The sequence below is a fragment of the Amblyomma maculatum genome, chromosome 9 (assembly GCF_055883805.1).
Source record: "Amblyomma maculatum isolate TAMU_Amacu chromosome 9, ASM5588380v1, whole genome shotgun sequence".
NCBI classification, from domain to species: domain Eukaryota; kingdom Metazoa; phylum Arthropoda; class Arachnida; order Ixodida; family Ixodidae; genus Amblyomma; species Amblyomma maculatum.
In genome coordinates, this window is record NC_139352.1 from 51,962,463 (window position 1) to 51,981,592 (window position 19,130).

A 19,130-nucleotide genomic window follows, 5' to 3' on the forward strand; every position below is an offset into this window, starting at 1 on the left:
CCAATTATGCCAATCTATGCCATTGCATATTAAACCTGCTACAAATCGGCGTTTTGCTTAATCCATCCTGGCTTTCCCTAATCGAGTTCATTCAATTGGAGCATTTTGAAGGCTGCTGACGCCATGATGCAGGAGTGCAGTCACGTGCCATTTTTAAAATCTGGCAGGCCCTTTTTGAAGATTTTAAGACTAAAATGATGTTTATGAAAGGAACTAAGACGGATGTTTTTCAAAATTGCACTCTTTCTTTGTAAACAGTGAGTTAATTTGGGTGTAATTAAAAAATATGCAAACCTGGACCTAGTCAGATTACTGTGCAACTCCACACAGTTTAAATCCTTGTGCAACATATCGTCATTTTTTAAACTATGGCTCATGTTTGTTGTCGAAGCACCCTGTATTTGCATTTATATTTTTTACTTCTGGGCTCTTGCTACAGAATATGTGGAACCACTGTATATATACCACTGCCAGTACATTGAGGAGCAGTGACAATAATTGTAATCTCATGTGCCTTGACTTATCTGTATAGCAGTGTACTAGAATCACATGTGGCAGCACATTGTGTGATCATAAATAACTGCATCTCTTTTTTTCTTTTTCCAGGAATGAGCTTGAATGGTGCCCTAGAACAAAGGAGAGATGCTTTTGTTGAATCCACTGCTCGGTTTTGAACTTCTTGTCAAGGGTGCTCAATTTCAAGCACTTGTGACAGCACAAGGACAGCTGTCTGCGAAATATAGTAGAGTTTCACTCGACTGCAAATAAACAAAGGAGGTTTGTTGACAGTTTTCTTTGTTGCAGTGCATTGTTTTATCTCTGGAGTCATATAGCTTTGGACTCCAGTTAATGTGCATCTTTGCCATAAAAAACAAATGTCTTCTTTTCTCTGCACATCTGGGATTATTCTAGGCTTAGTGTAAGGTGTCAGTTTCTTCAGGGGGACATGGCAGTTAAAGCACAGTTAGGACTTGGTGCTATTTAGACACACTGCACTTGTATCAGCTGCACTTCTTTTCCAGACATGAAATGGGTGTAGTCTTCCTCTTGAAGCAAACTCAAGCAGCCGCCATGTCGAAAGCAACGGGTGTTGCCAGCCACTTGCTAATGTTTGCATCCACCACAGTGAGACATCAAATGAGGCTGCAAATGGAAGTCATGTATTTCTCCGCAATCGTCGACTTTCTCACAACCTTACAAAGTCCCACAAGCTGAAGACACATTGCACAGAGGGCGACAAACAGCAAGAGCTGCACATGGAGCATGACGACGCACTGCCTCGAAAAAGAGTGACACCGAAAACCACATCACGCGTCGATTCCTGCACATTAAGAAGCAATTATAAATAGATTACGCTGCCCGACACCAGCCAGCACGAAAAGAATTCATGCTACGTAGATCACCATGACTAGCAATGAGATTTTAACAAACACTGCTGTCGAAATGCGTGAACACTCAGTGGTTACAGGGTTCGACTGCTCAGCACGAGGCCATAGGATTAAACCTTGGCCGCAGCAGCAGCACCTTGATAGAGACGAGACAATTAACCAGAAGCCTTTCACTAAAACACGTATCTCTCTCCTTCGATCTTTCTCCCGAAGCCTTCCACTAAGACATCGGTCTTGCAACATACTTCAGGTATCTACACTGTATGGCGCAGTAACTTCACCTTTCCTTTCGCGATAACCAGTTTATTATTACTGTTGTTGCAAACTCTGCTGTTCATTGAAGCACTGACCATAGCACAGAGTCGGGACAAGTCACGCAGTTGTCACTTGTTCTAAAGCTGAAGTATGATGGCTATGATCTTTGGTATTTTTTGCTTGCCCATGGTGTGGAAAAAAAGGGTTCACTGTTCCAATTGATTCTTATCAAATTATGCCAGTTTCACATTTTGCCGTCTCTGAACATTAATTCATGGGTAGAAGTGCTGCTCCATTCTGTTCCAAACTGTTTTTCCGTGCTCCAAGAGAAAATACTATTGCTCCAAAACTGCTGCAAACCAGCTGCTGCAATGTTTTGTCATCAAATTTAACCGAACGCGAGAATGATGGCAGTGCACTGCTGGCAGAGGTAGGATGCATCTTGCACTGGACTCAATACAAACGAAATTTTCAAAAGCTAGGGAAGCGTGGAACATAATAAACATTCGTTCACAAGTAAATTTAATGTGACCTACAAGCCAGAACTTCGTTGTAGGGTTCGGGAACCGAGGTTAGCGCTAGCGAAATGACGGCTACGGCCGGTGGTAGCTTTAATTTGGGCTACTGCTACACAGCACCGCTCCTTGCATGCCAGCAGTCACAGAGTCTCCACTTATGTCATAGTTTGCGTCATTTTATCCCACTACGTGTTTGGGGAAAAAACATTATGAATTTGACTGGCATTCACCACCGCGCCTCTTTGCCAATGACAAACGTGTCGGGCGTACGTCAGACAAAAGCATACTTGAAGAATTCATTATGGGATGGTGCGCCAAAGGTGCCAATCACTAGAAACTTTGAGGGCGTTGAAATGCCATACAGTGTATATCGCCAGCATTTTAAAGGCCCACTGTCCACCCTCCGGTCGAAAATATTTTCTTCCCTGGTGACTGCGAGACTTCGCCCCTAGAACGCAAGGCCGCAAAATGTTTTTGAAAAGAGTAACTAATACCGCAGTTACAGCCACAGCAATCACCCGGTTCTGTCATGCCTCTCTCCTTCCGTTCCCTCGCAAAGGTTTTTCACTCTCCTGCCCGTCTAGCCTCCGCAATACAAATTCCCCTTCCTCCTCCGCGTTTGGCGGGAGGTGGGGCGTGGCTCTCCGCGAGCGCGAAAAAAAAAACGGTCGAGGGAGCGCGCGCCGCTGGATTCAGTCTGGCCGTGGCGAAGGAAAAGCGCGGTGCGAGCGGTAGACACCCATCCTTCTCCCTTCTGTCAGCAAGACGGACCAATGGACATCGTTCGCGGTACGTACGTCATTGCTGTGGGCCGTCGGGCCAGCGCAGGAAACGGGGAAGCTGGCTTCCCGGAGGAGAGCATGAGAGAGCTTTGAATTGTATTTTCGATGCTTTGCGGCGCGCGTGTCACTGTAGCATTTTGCACACACTATCTCCGGTACCTGATCGAAACACTGGGCTCCTTTGCTTAAAAGGGCCTTCCCTGGACAGTGGCCCTTTAAAACCGAAGCCCCAGACCTGCTCAAGCAAATACACAAGCTATTGGCGGGAGGCAGCAAACTAAAGAGGCTGAAGGATCAAAAGCTACCCTTCAATGCCATCTATCCTCCCTGGAGGCATAACTGACCTGTGCTCAGGAATTTATCAGCACAGGCGTAGGATCATAAAGGATATGCACAAGATATCGGAAATGTTGTGCCCGTCGATGTGAACTCGGAACTAGTGGTGCTGCTTGAGCGCATTGAAATGGTAGCCTCCATGTTTGAATCAATTAGGTCAAAATATACTCCAAAGGCTTAGGTCAAACTTTGTGTTGATTTATGAAGAACATAAGAAAGCATTCCATTTGCTGCAAGTCTGTTCTGAATTGTTGCTTAGGTCAACCTGTGTTGTTTTAAATATCTTTACATGATTTGGCCGTTTGCCCCGCCGGGGTGGCGCAGTGGTTACGGTGCCCGACTACTGTTCCCAAGGATGCGGGATCGAATCCCGGCCTCAGCGGCTGCTTTTCGATGGAGGCGAAAAGCAAGGCACCCGTGTGCTGTGCGATGTCAGTGCACGTTAAAGGACCCCAGGTGGTCGAAATTTCCGGAGTCCTCCTCTACGGCGTCTCTCATAGCCTGAGCTGCTTTGAGACGTTAAACCCCACAAACCAAACCATGATTTGGCTGTTTGTTTTTTCTAGTCAGGGATGTGTGTGTAGAAAAAGGAATAAAATGAATAAGGAAATGAAAAAGGAAAAAGGAATAAAAAGGAATAAAATGGGGGACTTTGTGTGTCAGGAATAGAAAACTGAAATTATCAAAGATGTTTGACCTTACAAACATGCTCTAAATCTCATTTAATTGCTCCGAAGCTGCTCCAAAATGGTGTTACCACTGCTCCTCGAGCTGCTCCGAAATACTTGAACCTGCTTCGAACCCTGTATTTTGGTCAACATCTGTTTTCAACCCTTCTTTCTAGTAATTTGAAAGTAATAATTATTGTGCATTGTGCTGTCATTGCATGACATGCTTGTACAAAATGTTCTTAACTTGCGAATGTTTGGTTTTATAGTCACCATGCCTTCAGTATCTTATTGTTTGCTTATTTTTGCTTCCAATATTCTGCTCTGACACTGCAGGATACCTATAACAGAAACGTTACAGAGCCATAGCAACAGAAATGATTTATCCTAACCATGATAAAAGTTTGGGCACCGAAATTTGCATTTTTATCTCTTTCAAACCAAGTTAGGCTTCAAATGATGCGGATCAATGGCATGAGCAATAAAAGAAGCCCACGTCAGAAACTCCCTCACCGCTCTGTGTGTGACAAGTGTGTGACTAGTCTGTAATGCACTAAACGTGGTATTTCATGAATTTGGGAGGATACTTAAGTTCGCCTGAAGAATGCTACATGGACAGCAGCATTAGGATTTGGACACTATGCATTGATGTACTGTAACCTACACAATGTCTGAGACACGCTGCTTTTTGTTAAAAATGCCTCCATTCAGCCTCACTGAACGTTTCTTAGTGGCATAGGGGTAACCTGCCTGGTTCACGACCCAAAGGTCAGAGGTTGCATTCCAGTACTTGACCACATTTTTTCCTTTTAAGCAATATCATGTGCAATGTCGAGCCTCGTCATGAGCCCTCTTGACCTGTCAGGATTTCTGCCCTAGGGCCGAAACTGGATCATCTGCTGAAAGGCAACTTTAAAGTAAAGCTATCACGTAAAAAAAAAGGACTCTCAGATGCTTATAAGAATGTGATACGATAGATACGTGCCAGCTGTAGTGGTTGTATGTTTCACCTTCACTTTTTGCCCGATTTTGTATAAGTCATCGCTTTTGGCTTCCTTGCCATGTGGGCTGAAAGGTTTAGACGTAACTCACTGAAGCTTCTTACGTCGCCGTTTTAGGGGATGCCAAATGCAGCAAAATGTGCGTGAATGAATATCCTGTTTTTCTGAGATTACATACAATATCCACAACATGCACAAGCAAGCTTTCATCGTTTTAACGCAGAATGCATTTAAGCCTATTCTTCCGAGTTTTTTTCTTTGTCCTGAGCCTTTGAAATGAAATTTTTTTTAGAATTTTCTGCGGTAAGAACCCTCACAAGGAGTGCAAAAAATTCACCCAGGAAGCAGCAAAGTTCAATCTAATCGTTGACTATGCAATTTTTGTCGCTAGCTGCACCTTTGCTCAGGGTTCTTAGAACAACTGCTTAAGCAGCACACTTGTTTTCTCCATCTACTGGCACTGCAACCATATTATCAAAATTTTAGCAGAGCGGCAGAAGAAAGATATGTACATTGACATAACAGCAAAAACTAATATCTAAATATACACATCGAAGCAAGGACAAAGAATTTAAAAAGCATAAAACCTCCGCCTGATTGCCTCTACTCGCTTATGCTTTGTGCGTATTATTACTATGTGTGTATTATGTGAAAATTAATGAAAATGAATGAGGTTGTTAAAGAAAGCACTTCAAACTGATAAATTATGCTTGTTGATCAGCTGGTTCTAGCTGAAGCCTATCGATGCGGAAATGCAGCCTGGTAGCATCTTCCACAGGTCAACATGCCTCCTAGTTTTGCCATGTCCTGTTTTTCATTTCGTGGCTATGCCATTCAGATCAGCTGCAGTCTTGGACCAAGGGCCACGGCTACCTTTTAGAGACAATAAAGTTTCCTCGTCCCCCTGCTTGCCTCTGTTCTTTCCTTTTACAGCGCTATATATTAACAGAGTATCTCCAAGCATCAAGGCATTTGATGCTGTTTGCACAGTGCGATAGTGAAAGAGTGTTATAGGGTGGGATTGTGAAGTGTGTCAACGGGAATGACAGGTGGAGTGCCTCTGCATAGAATACCGAGACAGAATGGCACAATGTAGCCGGGTGAAGCCGGGTTCATTTCCAACTGTGGTGGCCAAATTTCAATGGAAGGGAAACTCAAATGGAACCTGATGCTATGGCAATGTCGGTGCACATAGGAGTTACTCCCAAGCCCTTTAGTAGGGAAGTGCGATAGTTGCGCTGCCCTTTCCTTGAAACCAGTTCTGTACTTCTTTTCAACAGAACCACAGATATCGCCACACCAAGTTGTCATTAGGGGCACATGCATCGAGGCACCCTAATGGCAGCTGTGGCAAGCCACCATGCGGTGGTGGCGGGAGGAGGAAAGCACCACAGTGGAAGAGCAAGCTATAGAGAAGGATGCAGTAGCTGAAAACGAAAGAAGCTGAAGAATGGCGAGATTGTTTGACTTGCCTGTAGACAGACTACTCATTCAGGACAACAATTTGGTACAATACCTCGAGAATTTGCTGATGGCCACACAAGACTCGCCCTTTTGGATGAACTGTCGCTTCTGTGTCCATTAAATACAAAAGCATGTGACAGGGCACTCTAGGGTGCAAAGAAGACAAAGTGACGATAGGGCAAGTTAAGCGCATTCCTCTGTATTCATGCAATGTTGTGAGGGAGTGTACCAAAGCTGGCTCGAGCAGTGGGAGAAAAACGCAGAAGGCAACAATTCAGCTAGCAAACGCAAAGTCTGCAGGATATTAATGGGATAGCATTATAGGCCCCTTTCTCCAGAAAATCTGGTGTCACCATTGGTTGAAAATCACTGGCAGTTCACACTGCCAGGCATTCCATTTCATGAGCCTAGAAAGACTTTTGCCTTAAAAACAAGAAAACAAGCCACGATGACGCCCCACCACGCCCTGTCCCACCCTCGCAACTTGGGAGCATCCAATGAGCGGGTGCAGCCCCGCTTGACGTCTGTGGGGAGGATGTGAGCAGTCACTCGGAGCACTCTTTAAAAATTTGTAAATTATTGGCTTCATGCAAAGCTTTCAAATTTGACTCTAATAATTACAAAGACCACCTCTACGAATTGCACGCATCAGAATTTTGCTCCAAGCAGCATTCCAGGGGCCCTTTGAGTGTCCCCAATTTCAACCGGATAGTGACAAAAAATGCGGCATTGTAAGCAAACAATCACAGGCACAGTGACATAGCCAGGTGCTTATTTATCATCACACTGTGCGATGTCACGAGAACACGGCATGACAGGAACTGCCAACCTGGGCTCCCCCTTCAAGACGTGCGTGAGATGGGAATTGAACCATCCAGGACCCCTGGGTATCAAGACAAGCTACTTTGAAGCCAAGCAGACACATCAGTATGGCTTGGTTTAAAACGGGGCTTTATAGAAATCTATGTCGGGTGGTCTTTCACATAAGTGGGCAGCTTATAACAGACAGCTCATAATGAGATAAAAAAGGCACAAATTAAGGGATTAGAGGTCAAGCAGGTAGAAAAGTGGATATAGGGGAACGAGGATCCACAAGAGGAACGGCAGATGGCAGCCATTAATGCTATTATCTAATTCTCTTAAAGCAGAAGTCCTCCTGAATTTTTCGCCATAGTCAAAATGTGAAAGCTGGCGGCCCCGAATGCATTTCTGCTTTAAGTCACTGGTATCTAAATGGTATAACTCTACCCTCATCTATACAGGAGGGCTGTCACATTTTAGAATACTCGCATCAATTTATTAGGAGAAATAAGGTTAAATGTCGCACTATTCAATGGCTCCCAAGATCATTATCACACATCATTAGCTTGCAGCTCAGTCTACTCAATGGCTCCCAAGATCATTATGACACATCATTAGCTTGCAGCTCAGTCCAACCTTTCACTCTGTAGCCATTGGAGACCCTTACAGTTCTCTATCAATTTGATACTATGAGTTTGATTATAGTTGCCAATGCATTGGTCGTTGTCCACACGGCAAAATCACTTCTTGAGGAACCCTGGTATGCTACTTGCCTCAAGCATGCTTAAAGAGCACCGTCAACAAATATGCACCGGCAAAAACCTTTCCATGAATATCGACATCTGCAGATGATGCGTGGCACAAATGACACAAGCACATGTAATGCAGGCTTGAGAAGAGCACACCTGGCTTGGCTGAGTGCAGGCGGTATAGGTACAGTTCAAACATTCATCAACACAAGCGGGCACCAAGCATGTATATTACGAGTTTCTCCATGACCAAGGGCCACCAAACAAGCACGCACAGCCCCTTGAAGTGCAGCATTTTCTCCTGTGACAGGCCATTCTTCCACGTGAAATACAAACTATCACAACGAGCTTGTTCTTCCAGTGGCTGAAGAGCGCACTCAGTGGTGTAGTAGTCTTTATATTCGATGAAAACGCTGCAAAGGCGAACTCAGCAGAAAGCGCATGTAGCTGACCGCAACCACAAACTGCCGCTTGCCGCCAGAGGATGGCATTGTCAAGAGACGGGGCTAAGGCTACTCGCTCGTCAATACCACAAACCGGCATAGTTGCCCTGGAGGCTGGCGGGCAGCGGCCCACCGGCAGTAAACAGCCGCAGACCAGACGGGTCATAACAGTGTGTGTAAATGGCTGGGTTGTACTCAGTGTTCCAGAAAACCTCGCGATACAGCTCGTCCGCATGAACCCAGCCCCTGTTGGCCTTGAGCATGCTGTAACGCGCCCGGTCGGCGCACTCCAGGTATTTGGAGGCGCGTAAATCGAAGAAGAGTAGCACGCCAATGCCTGTCCCGATGGTCAGCAGGTCGTCCATGAAGCTTAACGAGCGTATTCCACAGCCGATGCACTTGGAAGGCACCTTGTGCGTTTGCTGCAGCGTCCTCGAGTCTAGGAACGTCACATACGACTTGGAACCGACAGCGTAGACGTTCCGCTCGGGCTGTTGCGCCAAGCAGACGTTCTCCTGACAGTAGGGCATCTTGTGGGACGCCTTCCAGCGCAGCGCGCAGGCATCCCACAGGTGGATGTAAGCGTTGAGCGAGAGTGCGACAATCTCGCCGTGCCGTCGACTGAAGAGCAGGGCTCGCACCTTGTCGGCGTCTTTGCAACCACGCACTGCGAGCGCTCGCATCTGCCTCGGCATCAGCGCGGACTCGTCCCAGGTCATTACCCGCGGCTCCCGCACCCTCCACAGGGCAAGCGTGGCGTCCCGCGAGCCCGTCACGTAAAACTCGTCGTCGAGCCAGGCTAGGTCGAAGATCCAATCCGTGTGAGCCCAGTCGCCGACACACACGGGGTCTAACGTCGGCAACCTATACACGGCCGTGTCGTTCGAGTGGTGCGCACCTGTGGCGAGCAGAGTTCGCGACGGGTTCATCTGCAGCGCATGGATTCCGCAGTGGTTCTCAGGCGGTAAGCTGGCACGCGAGCTCTGCAGGCTCGGTATCTGGCAGAGCTTACCGTTCTCCGTGTCGAGCACCATGAGCTTGTTGCATTTGGTGCCGAACACAATCTGGCGCTCAGAGAGCCAGGCCGAGCAGAACACCTTGTTGATGCGGCCCAGGGTGATCTCACGCTCGCGGTACAAGCCATTCTGGAGCAGGTGTCGTGTGCCATAGGTTTCGTCCACGCCAAGACGCTGCCGATACTGAAGACCGAGCTCACGGCACTGAGCGTAGTCGCCGAAGTTGCGCGACGTCCTCCTGGAGCAGTACAGGTCACCTCGGATGAGCGACTCGAGATGCGCCAGACGGAACGCGTCTCTCAAGAACCCTGGAGTCGGCTGTTCGCTACTGACCGTCGACTCGCCAGGCCAAGCGAACTTGTAGGATACATTGAGGGCATCAGCGCTGTCCTCGTCCGAACGGGATCCGCTAACGTTCAGTTTCCTGACATGAGCCATCGCCCTTGCTGTTGTCGCCGTTGACACCTGCACGGTTTTCTTTCGACAAACACAACTGCGCGGAAACAATGCTGGAGTCTACTTGCACTGATTTCCCAATTTTAGACTTCCCAGCTGATGACTGCCATGACAGAAACAAATTCACTGACGACCGCTAAGCGTCGCTCGTGCTTTTGTGAAGTCGAAACCGAAACTTATGTAGAGCTTCCAATGTTTTGTTCTTATAGTCAATTTGTGATGGTTTCGAACGCATATCAACACAGGTTGTCCTTTATAAAATGACGAACCGTATTAAACCCCTTGGGAAAACATGTAACATTTATCGGGTAAACTTAACGCTACATCGTGTACCAACTGCGCTGCAGCCAAGAGGCTCCCAGGGTCTGTGCTTTCTTGGCTGGAGTCCTTTGTCCGTGGCAGAACTCGGCGCGTTGTATTCCGAGGGCACACTTCCTCGTCTAGCGCCGCTCTGTCCGGCGTACCCCAAAGCAGTGTCCTTGGTCCTACTCTCTTACACCGCGGCCGCCTCCAGCTCTGGCGCGTCTGCTAGTGACGGCGCCGGTGGTGCTTGGTCGTCTGCAACTGTGCGCGGTCAGTTTATCGAGCTGGGAACCAACGTCACTTGCTGTGAATAGTCCCGTAAATCGTCGGACTTGCAGTGATTGCAAGGGAATGTAGTGTGCGCTGCAGCAACGTCGGACTACGTGAAAAGCTTGTCGTAATCGGATAAACAGCGCTACAATGAAAAGCTGTACGTTGACGGCGTTGTTAACCCGGATCCATTTGCTGTGCCTGAAACACATTGGGAAGTCTTCTGGAGTGACGCGGGAGCTCTGCCACCATTGGGCATAGTTTCCGTCCAGGCATACAAGTCACTGGATGCATACAATTATATTATTTTGAATCAGGTGGGTGCGTGCAAGGTGATCAACGAGCATATATGCTAATTAACCATTTTTTTCGTTTATTTTATTTTCCCCCGCGGTATCGCTATGGTTTTCATCATATATCGTTTTGCGCTTTCTGTGCGGTTTCCTCGTCTCCCCCCCCCCCCCCCCCCCCCCGTCCGGCGCAGACCACGCAACGCCTGTACGGACTCGGAATATAAAGGCTGTCAAAATGTTTGTTTACGACTTGCTCACCACGTACATGTATCGTGATCTACATATGCATGCATTTTGATACTTACCGCCTCTACTTAGCCACGATCGATGTTTTCAGAACTGATTGACGTCGTGCCCGTTATTTTGCGTTTGATTCATCTCCACTTACAAAATGAACCGTGTCTCGGCAGCATCAATTACTGTCTTACGCGACTCAAGCGCTTCGCCAACACTTGGAATGTTTTTATTTTACTTGCGCTATGTAACATAATGTCAGGGCGTGGTGCAAGAGGCTCACAAAAAACAAGAATGCCGCTTGGGCCGCACATATTTATAGATAAATATGCTTTACAGAGATATCAGATGCGAAATCTTGTTGCATACGTATATTCATGGTCGTAAAATAATGCACCAACTTTTAACAAACGACTGGCTTAGTAGGCGCAAGATCAGCTTCTTCGCGAACCATTCTTTGCATATATATTGTATACGGGCCGCGCTATAGCCACCATAGCCGCGCTACCGCAGTGAATTTCTAACTCGGATTCTTGGCTCGGATTCTTGAGCATACTTTGTCACACACTTCTTCAAAGCGCTAGACAACGTTTAACGACCGGCCGCCACTTCTGATGCTCGGCGAAATGAGAAAAATGTTGCGGTAAGTTGTGTTTACATGTGTTTCTACGGATCGCCCTCCCAACTCGTACCCGCCTACGTTTCGCGGTGTTTTAAAAATACTTCGCCTCATTAATGAGATTTCATACTTTCAAAATCTGTTTTAGGATGTTCATGGTTGCTCTGTACCGAATAATAAGATCCTAGATGCGCTGTGAAATTGGAAAATTTCTTTGAAATGTTTTGGGTCCATGAATTCCTATGGGCGCTAAGCCTAGTTCTCACCCCCCAACCGGCCCAGCCAGGGGACAGAAGCGCCACCGCATCGCGCTTACGTCACAGATCGGTGTTGGTCCCGATTCTCTAGTTATGCATGCTGATGACATTTCGTTACTGCAACCAATTCGCACCCTAGTAGACTACTCCGCTTTTCAGAACGACCTCAATACCTCTCACTCATGGGCACTACAACACCAGTTTAAACATCTTGAAGTCGTCCACAATGACCTTCTCAACCCTGCGTTACCCTCGCCTTATTCCACCTTTGCTGACCATTGGAGAGAGAGAGAGAGAGAGAGAGAGAGAGAGAGAGAGAGAAAACATTTATTGCTCTAAAAAGTTTCTGGTTTTAGCGGCGGGCCGATGTCTTCATATCTTCGGCCTCTTCACAAGGTCGGCGCCCCTATTCCAGGGCACCGCTGAGTCTTGCTGCTTCGCAGGCGTGCCGCACCAGTGCCCTTTGGGCCGTGAGCTCGTTGCTGGTCAGCAGACCCTCCCATTGTTCCGCACTCGGGTTATTTAGTTTGTGGAAGGCTCTGTTTCGTTCGCATTCCCATGTGATGTGGTATAGTGTGCGGGTTGCCCCGCACCACGGACATGTGTTCCTGTATTGTGTAGGGAACATCTTGTGTAGTATGTATAGATTGTGGAAAGTCCCTGCTTGCAGTCTTCGCCAGCAGACCGCCTCGTGCTGTGTTAATGATGTGTGGGGTGGTGGGTATTTGAATCTCCGTCCTCTGTGGCAGTTTAGTATTTCTGTATACGTTGGTTCCACCGTTATGGGGTCCTCCAGGGCTTCTGACTGCCCTGCTCGGTTCGTGATCTCGCGAAGCCAAGCCCTTCAGCGCGACGTGACAACCACGACAGTGCTGGGCATTGAACTGGATGCACGCTTGTAATTTTCATGCCATGTTCACCGCACACTTGCAGAATCGAGGCGTATGCTGGGTTTTATCACCCGGCTCACAGCAGACATGCCTCCCGGTACGTTTCGGGGCCTCTACACGACCCTTGTGCTTCTCATAGTGGAGTATAGTGTTGTGCAGTCTGGCTACCAAACTCTGCTGCTTTACGTATCCGCCTGTGTCCAGCGACGCGCAGCATATTCCTATTATCGTCGGACTACTCCACGAAATCAATGCCTACCTTACGCAAAAGTCTCATCTGCGACTCTCCTCCGACACGAATCCTGGCAGCCCCTCTCCTCACGCGTACAAGCTTCTACGATGCGCCACTTTTGCCACTGTGCCTCACCAGGTCAGCAAACACTGATTGATGGCCCGCGCCCCCACCGCCGCACTGCTACCATCCAACCGCTCCTCGCACGCACTGTGCGCCACGAACAATCCTGGCTCCTCCGTGCCGTCTCTATGCGGCGATGGTTGCCTGCCACCATCGCCGGATCTTTCCCACCTCAAACCTTTAATGTCTCCACCACTGCGAAGGCGGCGCAACGCGGCTCTCATAGTTTCATCCTCTTTCTTCCTCATTCCTCATCTCATTCCCTCTCATTTCCCAGAAAAACACGCCTACCGCGAAATCGACGCCAAGTGAAGTACTCATGCAGAAACAAAGACAGTGTGAAAAGCCATCGAGTCAAGCGAGCAGAAGTGCAGAGCTTTCCCTGGGGTGCCTGCAGTCGATACAGACAGGGCAAGCACGGTGATGTATGCTGTGCCGTCACTGCAGTCTTTGCTCAGCTGACTCCACGTCACAGTTCTTTGATGACGTCATAATGTTTACCTATGTACACGTTTTCGTCACAGGGATGTCACTGCCGATGGGTGTTGAAAAACGGAGACTTTGCCTGGCTAGTATTTAAAACCAAAATATGTTCGCGGCAAAATGAGAGGTTGGGTTCACTCGGGGAGCATCTCTGTATAACCAGGAAAGCAACCTTACTCCTTCTGACGCTTCAAAAATTGGTGTCTACACTCCTCTAAGTTAAGGTCAATCGATGAGAGCTACCGAAGCTTTGTTCTGCGTATTCTGCTGAATTAAACGGGCAATGAGCTATACTCTGCGTTTTGTGCATGATACATTAGGAAATTGTGATGCAGGGTTTACTATACATCCTTACATTGTTCCCGCTTTTGACGCGCAGGAAGGAATCCATGCATCCGATGATAAGGAAAGTGTATTTTCATGCAAACCCCGCCTATCACGTAAAGGCGTGCGCTCTCTGCGAGTATAAATTGGCTTCCGCGGTTACTTGCTATCGAAAAGAAATATCGTTTCATGGCTGCGCGCGCGCCCCGAAATCCAGTTTCAAAGAGAAGAGTGCACAGCAATGTAGTAAAAAGAATCAGCGAAAACATAAATGAAATATAAATAAATATTTGTTTGTTCTGTCGAAACAATAAATATTCCCTATGTATCACCGGCTATTCTGATTTAATAAAATTAGCTATTTCATTAACGTGATCAACAGTTTGGGCATGTGAGTGTAGCATGACAGGTATGAACAGCGCGCGGACGCAAGGAAAGGAACGACGAGGCACACGAGCGCTGACCTACAACGGTTTATTCGAGCCTCAGCTTGGCATATGCAAGAAAAAAAAAAAAAAAAAAAAAAAAGAAACGGCCAGCGTCGCGTATGAGCGGCAAGCGGAACATTCAGGGGCTGGAAAAGGTGGAAAGGTTCCTTTTCGAGGACAGCGATCGATGTCTTTGATACGCAAGGATTAGCTAAACGATCATTTCGGCTTCAATAATTTCGCGAGTTAGTTACATCCGTTTTTGGATATTACAGTGTAGTTCTCTTTTACGCCACAGGGTGCAAAAAAGCGCCGAACCATGTTCATTACCCCGCCGGGGTGGCGCAGTGGTTACGGCGCTCGACTACTGTTCCCAAGGATGCGGGATCGAATCCCGGCCTCGGCGGCAGCTTTTCGATGGAGGCGAAAAGCAAGGCGCCCGTGTGCTGTGCGATGTCAGTGCACGTTAAAGAACCCCAGGTGGTCGAAATTTCCGGAGTCCTCCACTACGGCGTCTCTCATAGCCTGAGTTGCTTTGGGACGTTAAACCCCACAAACCAAACCAAACCAATGTTCCGGCTCAGTTGCATACAGCACTCCTGTCATGACGGAAAATCTGCATTGGCCCAAGCAATAGATGTTTTAACGAACGACTCCGGGAACATTTTGACATTTTGAAGTCCTGCTTCGATGTAGTGCGCCGCACCTTATACACTGCCTGGTGACACTCGAAGTTTACACAAAAGCGCCTTCGGACGGCACTCTATGCGCATTTCATGTGTTGCATTTGAGACGTGTTTCAGTGCACAGTGTGTGTAGTACATTGTTCGAGTGGGCCAGCTCATGCGGCTTTCTCGCGCCCGTCCACAGGCGCGAGGTTAAAAGCGCTAACAGAGATCGCAAAGCAGCTTGCGGTAACCGTGGCTAGCGGCGTGAGTTCTGGTGGTCCGCCACCTCGGTTTCGCGTAACCGCGGCTGACGCTGCTCTTGCACAGAAAATGCAGCAGACGACGCGGCGTCTCTTTATGTCGTCACCGGCTACGCCGGTGGCTGCAGATCAGCAGGCTGTTCATGAAGAAACGAAAATACTAGTTTTAAAAATATCTGCAGCTCCGGTGGAGCTGACACTTTCAGGTTTAGTTGCTTGGTGCTTTGGGAACAAGATTCAATAGACAGTTAATAATCCAAAATTGATGCCGTGACCTCTTTAACTAATATGCAATAGTTAACTTTCTATTTATCGCAATCGGGTGGTTAGTCTCAAAAGCGATTTCGCAGCTGTGAACAACACATGCCATACCAGTTTTTCAAACAAAGAAAACATCATTTTGTAAAACCCCGCAATGCAAGGAAATCTCTCCGAAACCGAAACTGACCGCAAGAATGCACAGGATACTTAATCCGGTGATGATGATATTTAACTATAGAATATTTGAATTCTTGTAGGCTCTATAACTGTATCTGTGATGCAATGGGAATGGCGCCAAAATGGAACTATGTGATGTATTTTATTCCTTCGCTCTTGAATGTAGCGACCACGTAGCTTGTAGTGACCGGCCGTTAAAATGCACCAAGCTGCGAAGCGAAATATCGCACGCCACGTGGCGCGCAATACCGTTTGCAGTTCGAACAACGTTGTAATTGATGATTACTCACGTTGTGAATCCTGTTTTTGAGGCAGGATGTCTTCAGCTTTTCGGTGAATTAAATAGAGCAAAGGTTATGTAGCAGCATTGTCATCTATCACTTTCACGACACACTTCACGACTTTCACGACACAGGTATAGCTCGGCTACATCGCAAAATCGGTTACAGACAATTTAGCGGTCGTAGGCAAATATTAGGCAGTGATTCATGTACAGTAATGTAATGAATTGCACATAGTTACAAATAAATATAATAAAATACGAACCAAAAGTTACATGCGTATACTCATTGAATGACAATACATAAGTTACCGGTGCCGAATAAAAGCTGTGCCGTCCTTCGTACATATTACGCTCACGGTATATGAAGAAAATAACATTAGCAATTTGTTTCTCTAAGTAGGAACGTAAGAATGTTTAACCTGCACCTTGGAGACGTTTAAAAATTCAAGCTGATATTTAACAGCCTTGTTACATATGACTGCGCGTTCAAGCTAATCGTGTACTTTCTACCATATTTTGTAAGCAGGCGTGCACGTTATAAAGCGCAAATGTATGACACAATTGCTTCGTCCGAGTAGAAAAAGCGAAAACAGCAGAAACCGCTTCGTTTCCGGAGCAATGACAATGGATCTGAATCTTATCGAGAGCAGCAGCTAAAAGCGGCTGACTTCTCTATGAACGAGAACAGTAAACCGAGCACTATCGTCAAGATAACACCTGAATACCAAGCAACGAACCAACATCGACCGCAAAACTCAAGGTGGAAAACATGGCAAGTGATAGATCGTTCTGCGAGGCTGATAAGAATTTTTAATCAGCCCGCATTTCTTTCCCTTTCGGTTCTTATATTGGTCCCCAGCCGTGAATTCGGGTGATTCCGCATCGCAGCGGACGTGAGCTTCATATGGCAGAGGGCAGTGACCGTGACCGCTTCGGAGTCAGGCTGAACGGCTTCGGGGACTTTCTGGACGAGAAGGCCATCCACTTCGTAGGACGCCGTCCCGTACGTAACGAATGCGTCTCTTGCGGCGTCGTGTACTGCTGTGTCAAGATTTCGAAGTGCATGCACAGCTTCTGCCTGGCATGCAGCGAGAGAATCACGAGATTGAACGCGCTCTGCCCGGTGGACGGCCGGCGAGTGGTCTTCGGGAAGGCTGTTTGTCACCTCGACGAGTCTCACCTGGCCTTCTACACAGTGCGCTGCCTGAACTCACCACACGGATGCCAATTCGAGGGAAGTCTGACGGACTTGGAAGAGCATGTCCTCAAACGCTGCCCCTATAGCCCAGTGACCTGCAGGAGGTGCGGGGAACCGATGCCTCAGTCCCAGCTTGCGGACCATAGAGCAGCGTGTCGCGAAAAACGAGTCACCGCGGCTTCTGGTTTTTCGAAAAACGCATGCCGGAAAGTGGACAAGAGTAAAGGTGGCTCTGATATCATGGCAGGCAGTTCGACCAGTGCTTCCGATCTAGCAGAGGGAGCAGTGCAGTCGACATTGCCGAAGGAAGTTGCAACCGAGAAAGATAGTGATTCTTCCTCTGAAAGCTTCTTAGAGCCGATGCCATTCGGCGACGGCGTCATAAAGGATAACCACCGGTGCGCTCTTGTGAGGCAGCTACTCAGTGTCGAAGATGTTGACTGCTACTTTGTTCACTCAGAGGCGGCAACCATTTCTCCTGGCTCCATCGGTGGCGCAGGAGCATCAATGACTGACGGGAACAGGCCGGCCACTAGCAGCGCAAAGTCTACCGGTGAGGGGAATAACAAACAAAACGGGAAGCCTCCAGACCCACGCAAGATCTTGCGTCAGATACACACGGATGCGTCGACCGTCACTCCAGAAGTACTTAAAGAAGCCTTGCAGTATGCTATCCTGCGGTCTTCACCCAAAGCCAGAGCAGCAGCAGCAGCCGCATTCGAAGGAATGTTGGCAGGGATAGAGCGCGAGATAAAGGTGATAAAGGTACGAAACTCATCTGCACTGAAAGCTGCCATGATGGAATCCGTGAAACACAAAGGTAACCAAGAAAGCCTGGCTCACGACAACCCTCAAAGCGAGCGCACAGCATTGGCTGCACCTTCAGCGTCTTCTTTCGCACACGTCCAGAGTACTTCGACTCCGGCTCCTTCCGCTTCCAAAGACTCCTCCGATACTTCTGGAAGATCGACCGCAGCTCCTGAGAAAACGCTTGATGATCTCAGCACCGACGAGGAAGACACTGCGCTGTGAATTCGGCTAAGCAGCGCGACAGCCAATGGAAGTGCTTGTGAGAACACTGCTTTTCGCACATAGTACACCAGGTCGTTATAAATACCAGTGCGTACAGGCTAAGCAAACTTGACGGCCCCGCTGAATGCTATGAACGCAGCAGAGGAACCCTCGGCATTGCTCGAAAGTTTCAACGTGACTTTTAACCAGGACTGAGCATAGCGAAAACACGACCAAGTAATGACCAAATTCTAAACAGGTTGAATGTGATACTGCGAACCCCTGTTGTTGGCAAGCATTCCCGGGACAGAGGACAAGGTAGTGGCGGTGGGTGAAAAAGGTATTCACTGCGTTTATATCTTCCGAACGGCTGCCTATTACGAGCACTCACCCTGTTCTCGCTAGAGCTACCCTTCCTTTTGGCAGTTTATGATCCTTTCTACTCTTAACCAGCCTACGTATCAACCGTTCATCCTTCTAGGGACCCAGTTTGATCAAAGTGTAGCTTCATCTGAAACATTCAAGTCTACCTACAGCGGTTGTGTAACCTGTTGCCTGACTGAGCGAACCACTGCTGTGTATGTGAAGAATATTCATGGAACACTTCTGGGACAGCAGTCTGCCACCTGTAGTTCTCAGTTTATTGACGTGACGTTTTTAAGCTTTATTTTATTGACCAGCTCACATTTGAGAATAAAGCATGGAATGACCAGCAGTAGTTCTTCCTTTTTCGCGCGTGCCCCAGTGTTTTTGAATACACTGAAAACGCGTAATAACGGCCGAACCATGTAGCAGCATGAGTCAGCGCCGCATGACTGTTAGCCCCAATATATGCGTTCAGTGCGCTTGTGCTGGACACATAACGCCTCTTCTAAATGTTCTAAACGGATTCAGCTGGGCCCTTGGAATAGCCCCGTAAGCAGCAACGTCAAGCAAACA

At 47.7% G+C, this 19,130-nt stretch overlaps 2 protein-coding genes and 1 long non-coding RNA gene across 5 annotated transcripts in view; 2 read left to right on the top strand and 1 right to left on the bottom strand.

Annotated features, from left to right (window-relative positions):
• Window positions 1–783, top strand: part of LOC146179066 (uncharacterized) — a 32,316-nt gene extending 31,533 nt beyond the window's left edge. For all 3 annotated transcript variants that reach the window (XR_014700681.1, XR_014700683.1, XR_014700682.1), the window contains exon 9: window positions 607–783. This is a non-coding gene — a long non-coding RNA (uncharacterized LOC146179066). The remainder of the gene's footprint in view (window positions 1–606) is intronic.
• A 6,588-nt stretch (window positions 784–7,371) lies between these two features.
• Window positions 7,372–9,991, bottom strand: DCAF12 (DDB1 and CUL4 associated factor 12-like protein). The gene has a single exon (XM_084578774.1). The coding sequence runs from the start codon at window positions 9,857–9,859 to the stop codon at window positions 8,486–8,488; it is 1,374 nt and encodes a 457-aa protein (XP_084434900.1). The 5' UTR covers window positions 9,860–9,991; the 3' UTR covers window positions 7,372–8,485.
• A 6,704-nt stretch (window positions 9,992–16,695) lies between these two features.
• Window positions 16,696–18,906, top strand: LOC146179068 (uncharacterized). Its single transcript, XM_084578775.1, has one exon. The coding sequence runs from the start codon at window positions 16,887–16,889 to the stop codon at window positions 18,210–18,212; it is 1,326 nt and encodes a 441-aa protein (XP_084434901.1). The 5' UTR covers window positions 16,696–16,886; the 3' UTR covers window positions 18,213–18,906.
• The last annotated feature ends 224 nt before the right edge of the window (window positions 18,907–19,130 follow it).

Excerpts from the sequence above, each read along its gene's own strand:
- LOC146179068 (XM_084578775.1), top strand. The coding sequence starts at position 16,887 with ATGGCAGAGGGCAGTGACCGTGACCGCTTCGGAGTCAGGCTGAACGGC.
- DCAF12 (XM_084578774.1), bottom strand. The coding sequence starts at position 9,859 with ATGGCTCATGTCAGGAAACTGAACGTTAGCGGATCCCGTTCGGACGAG.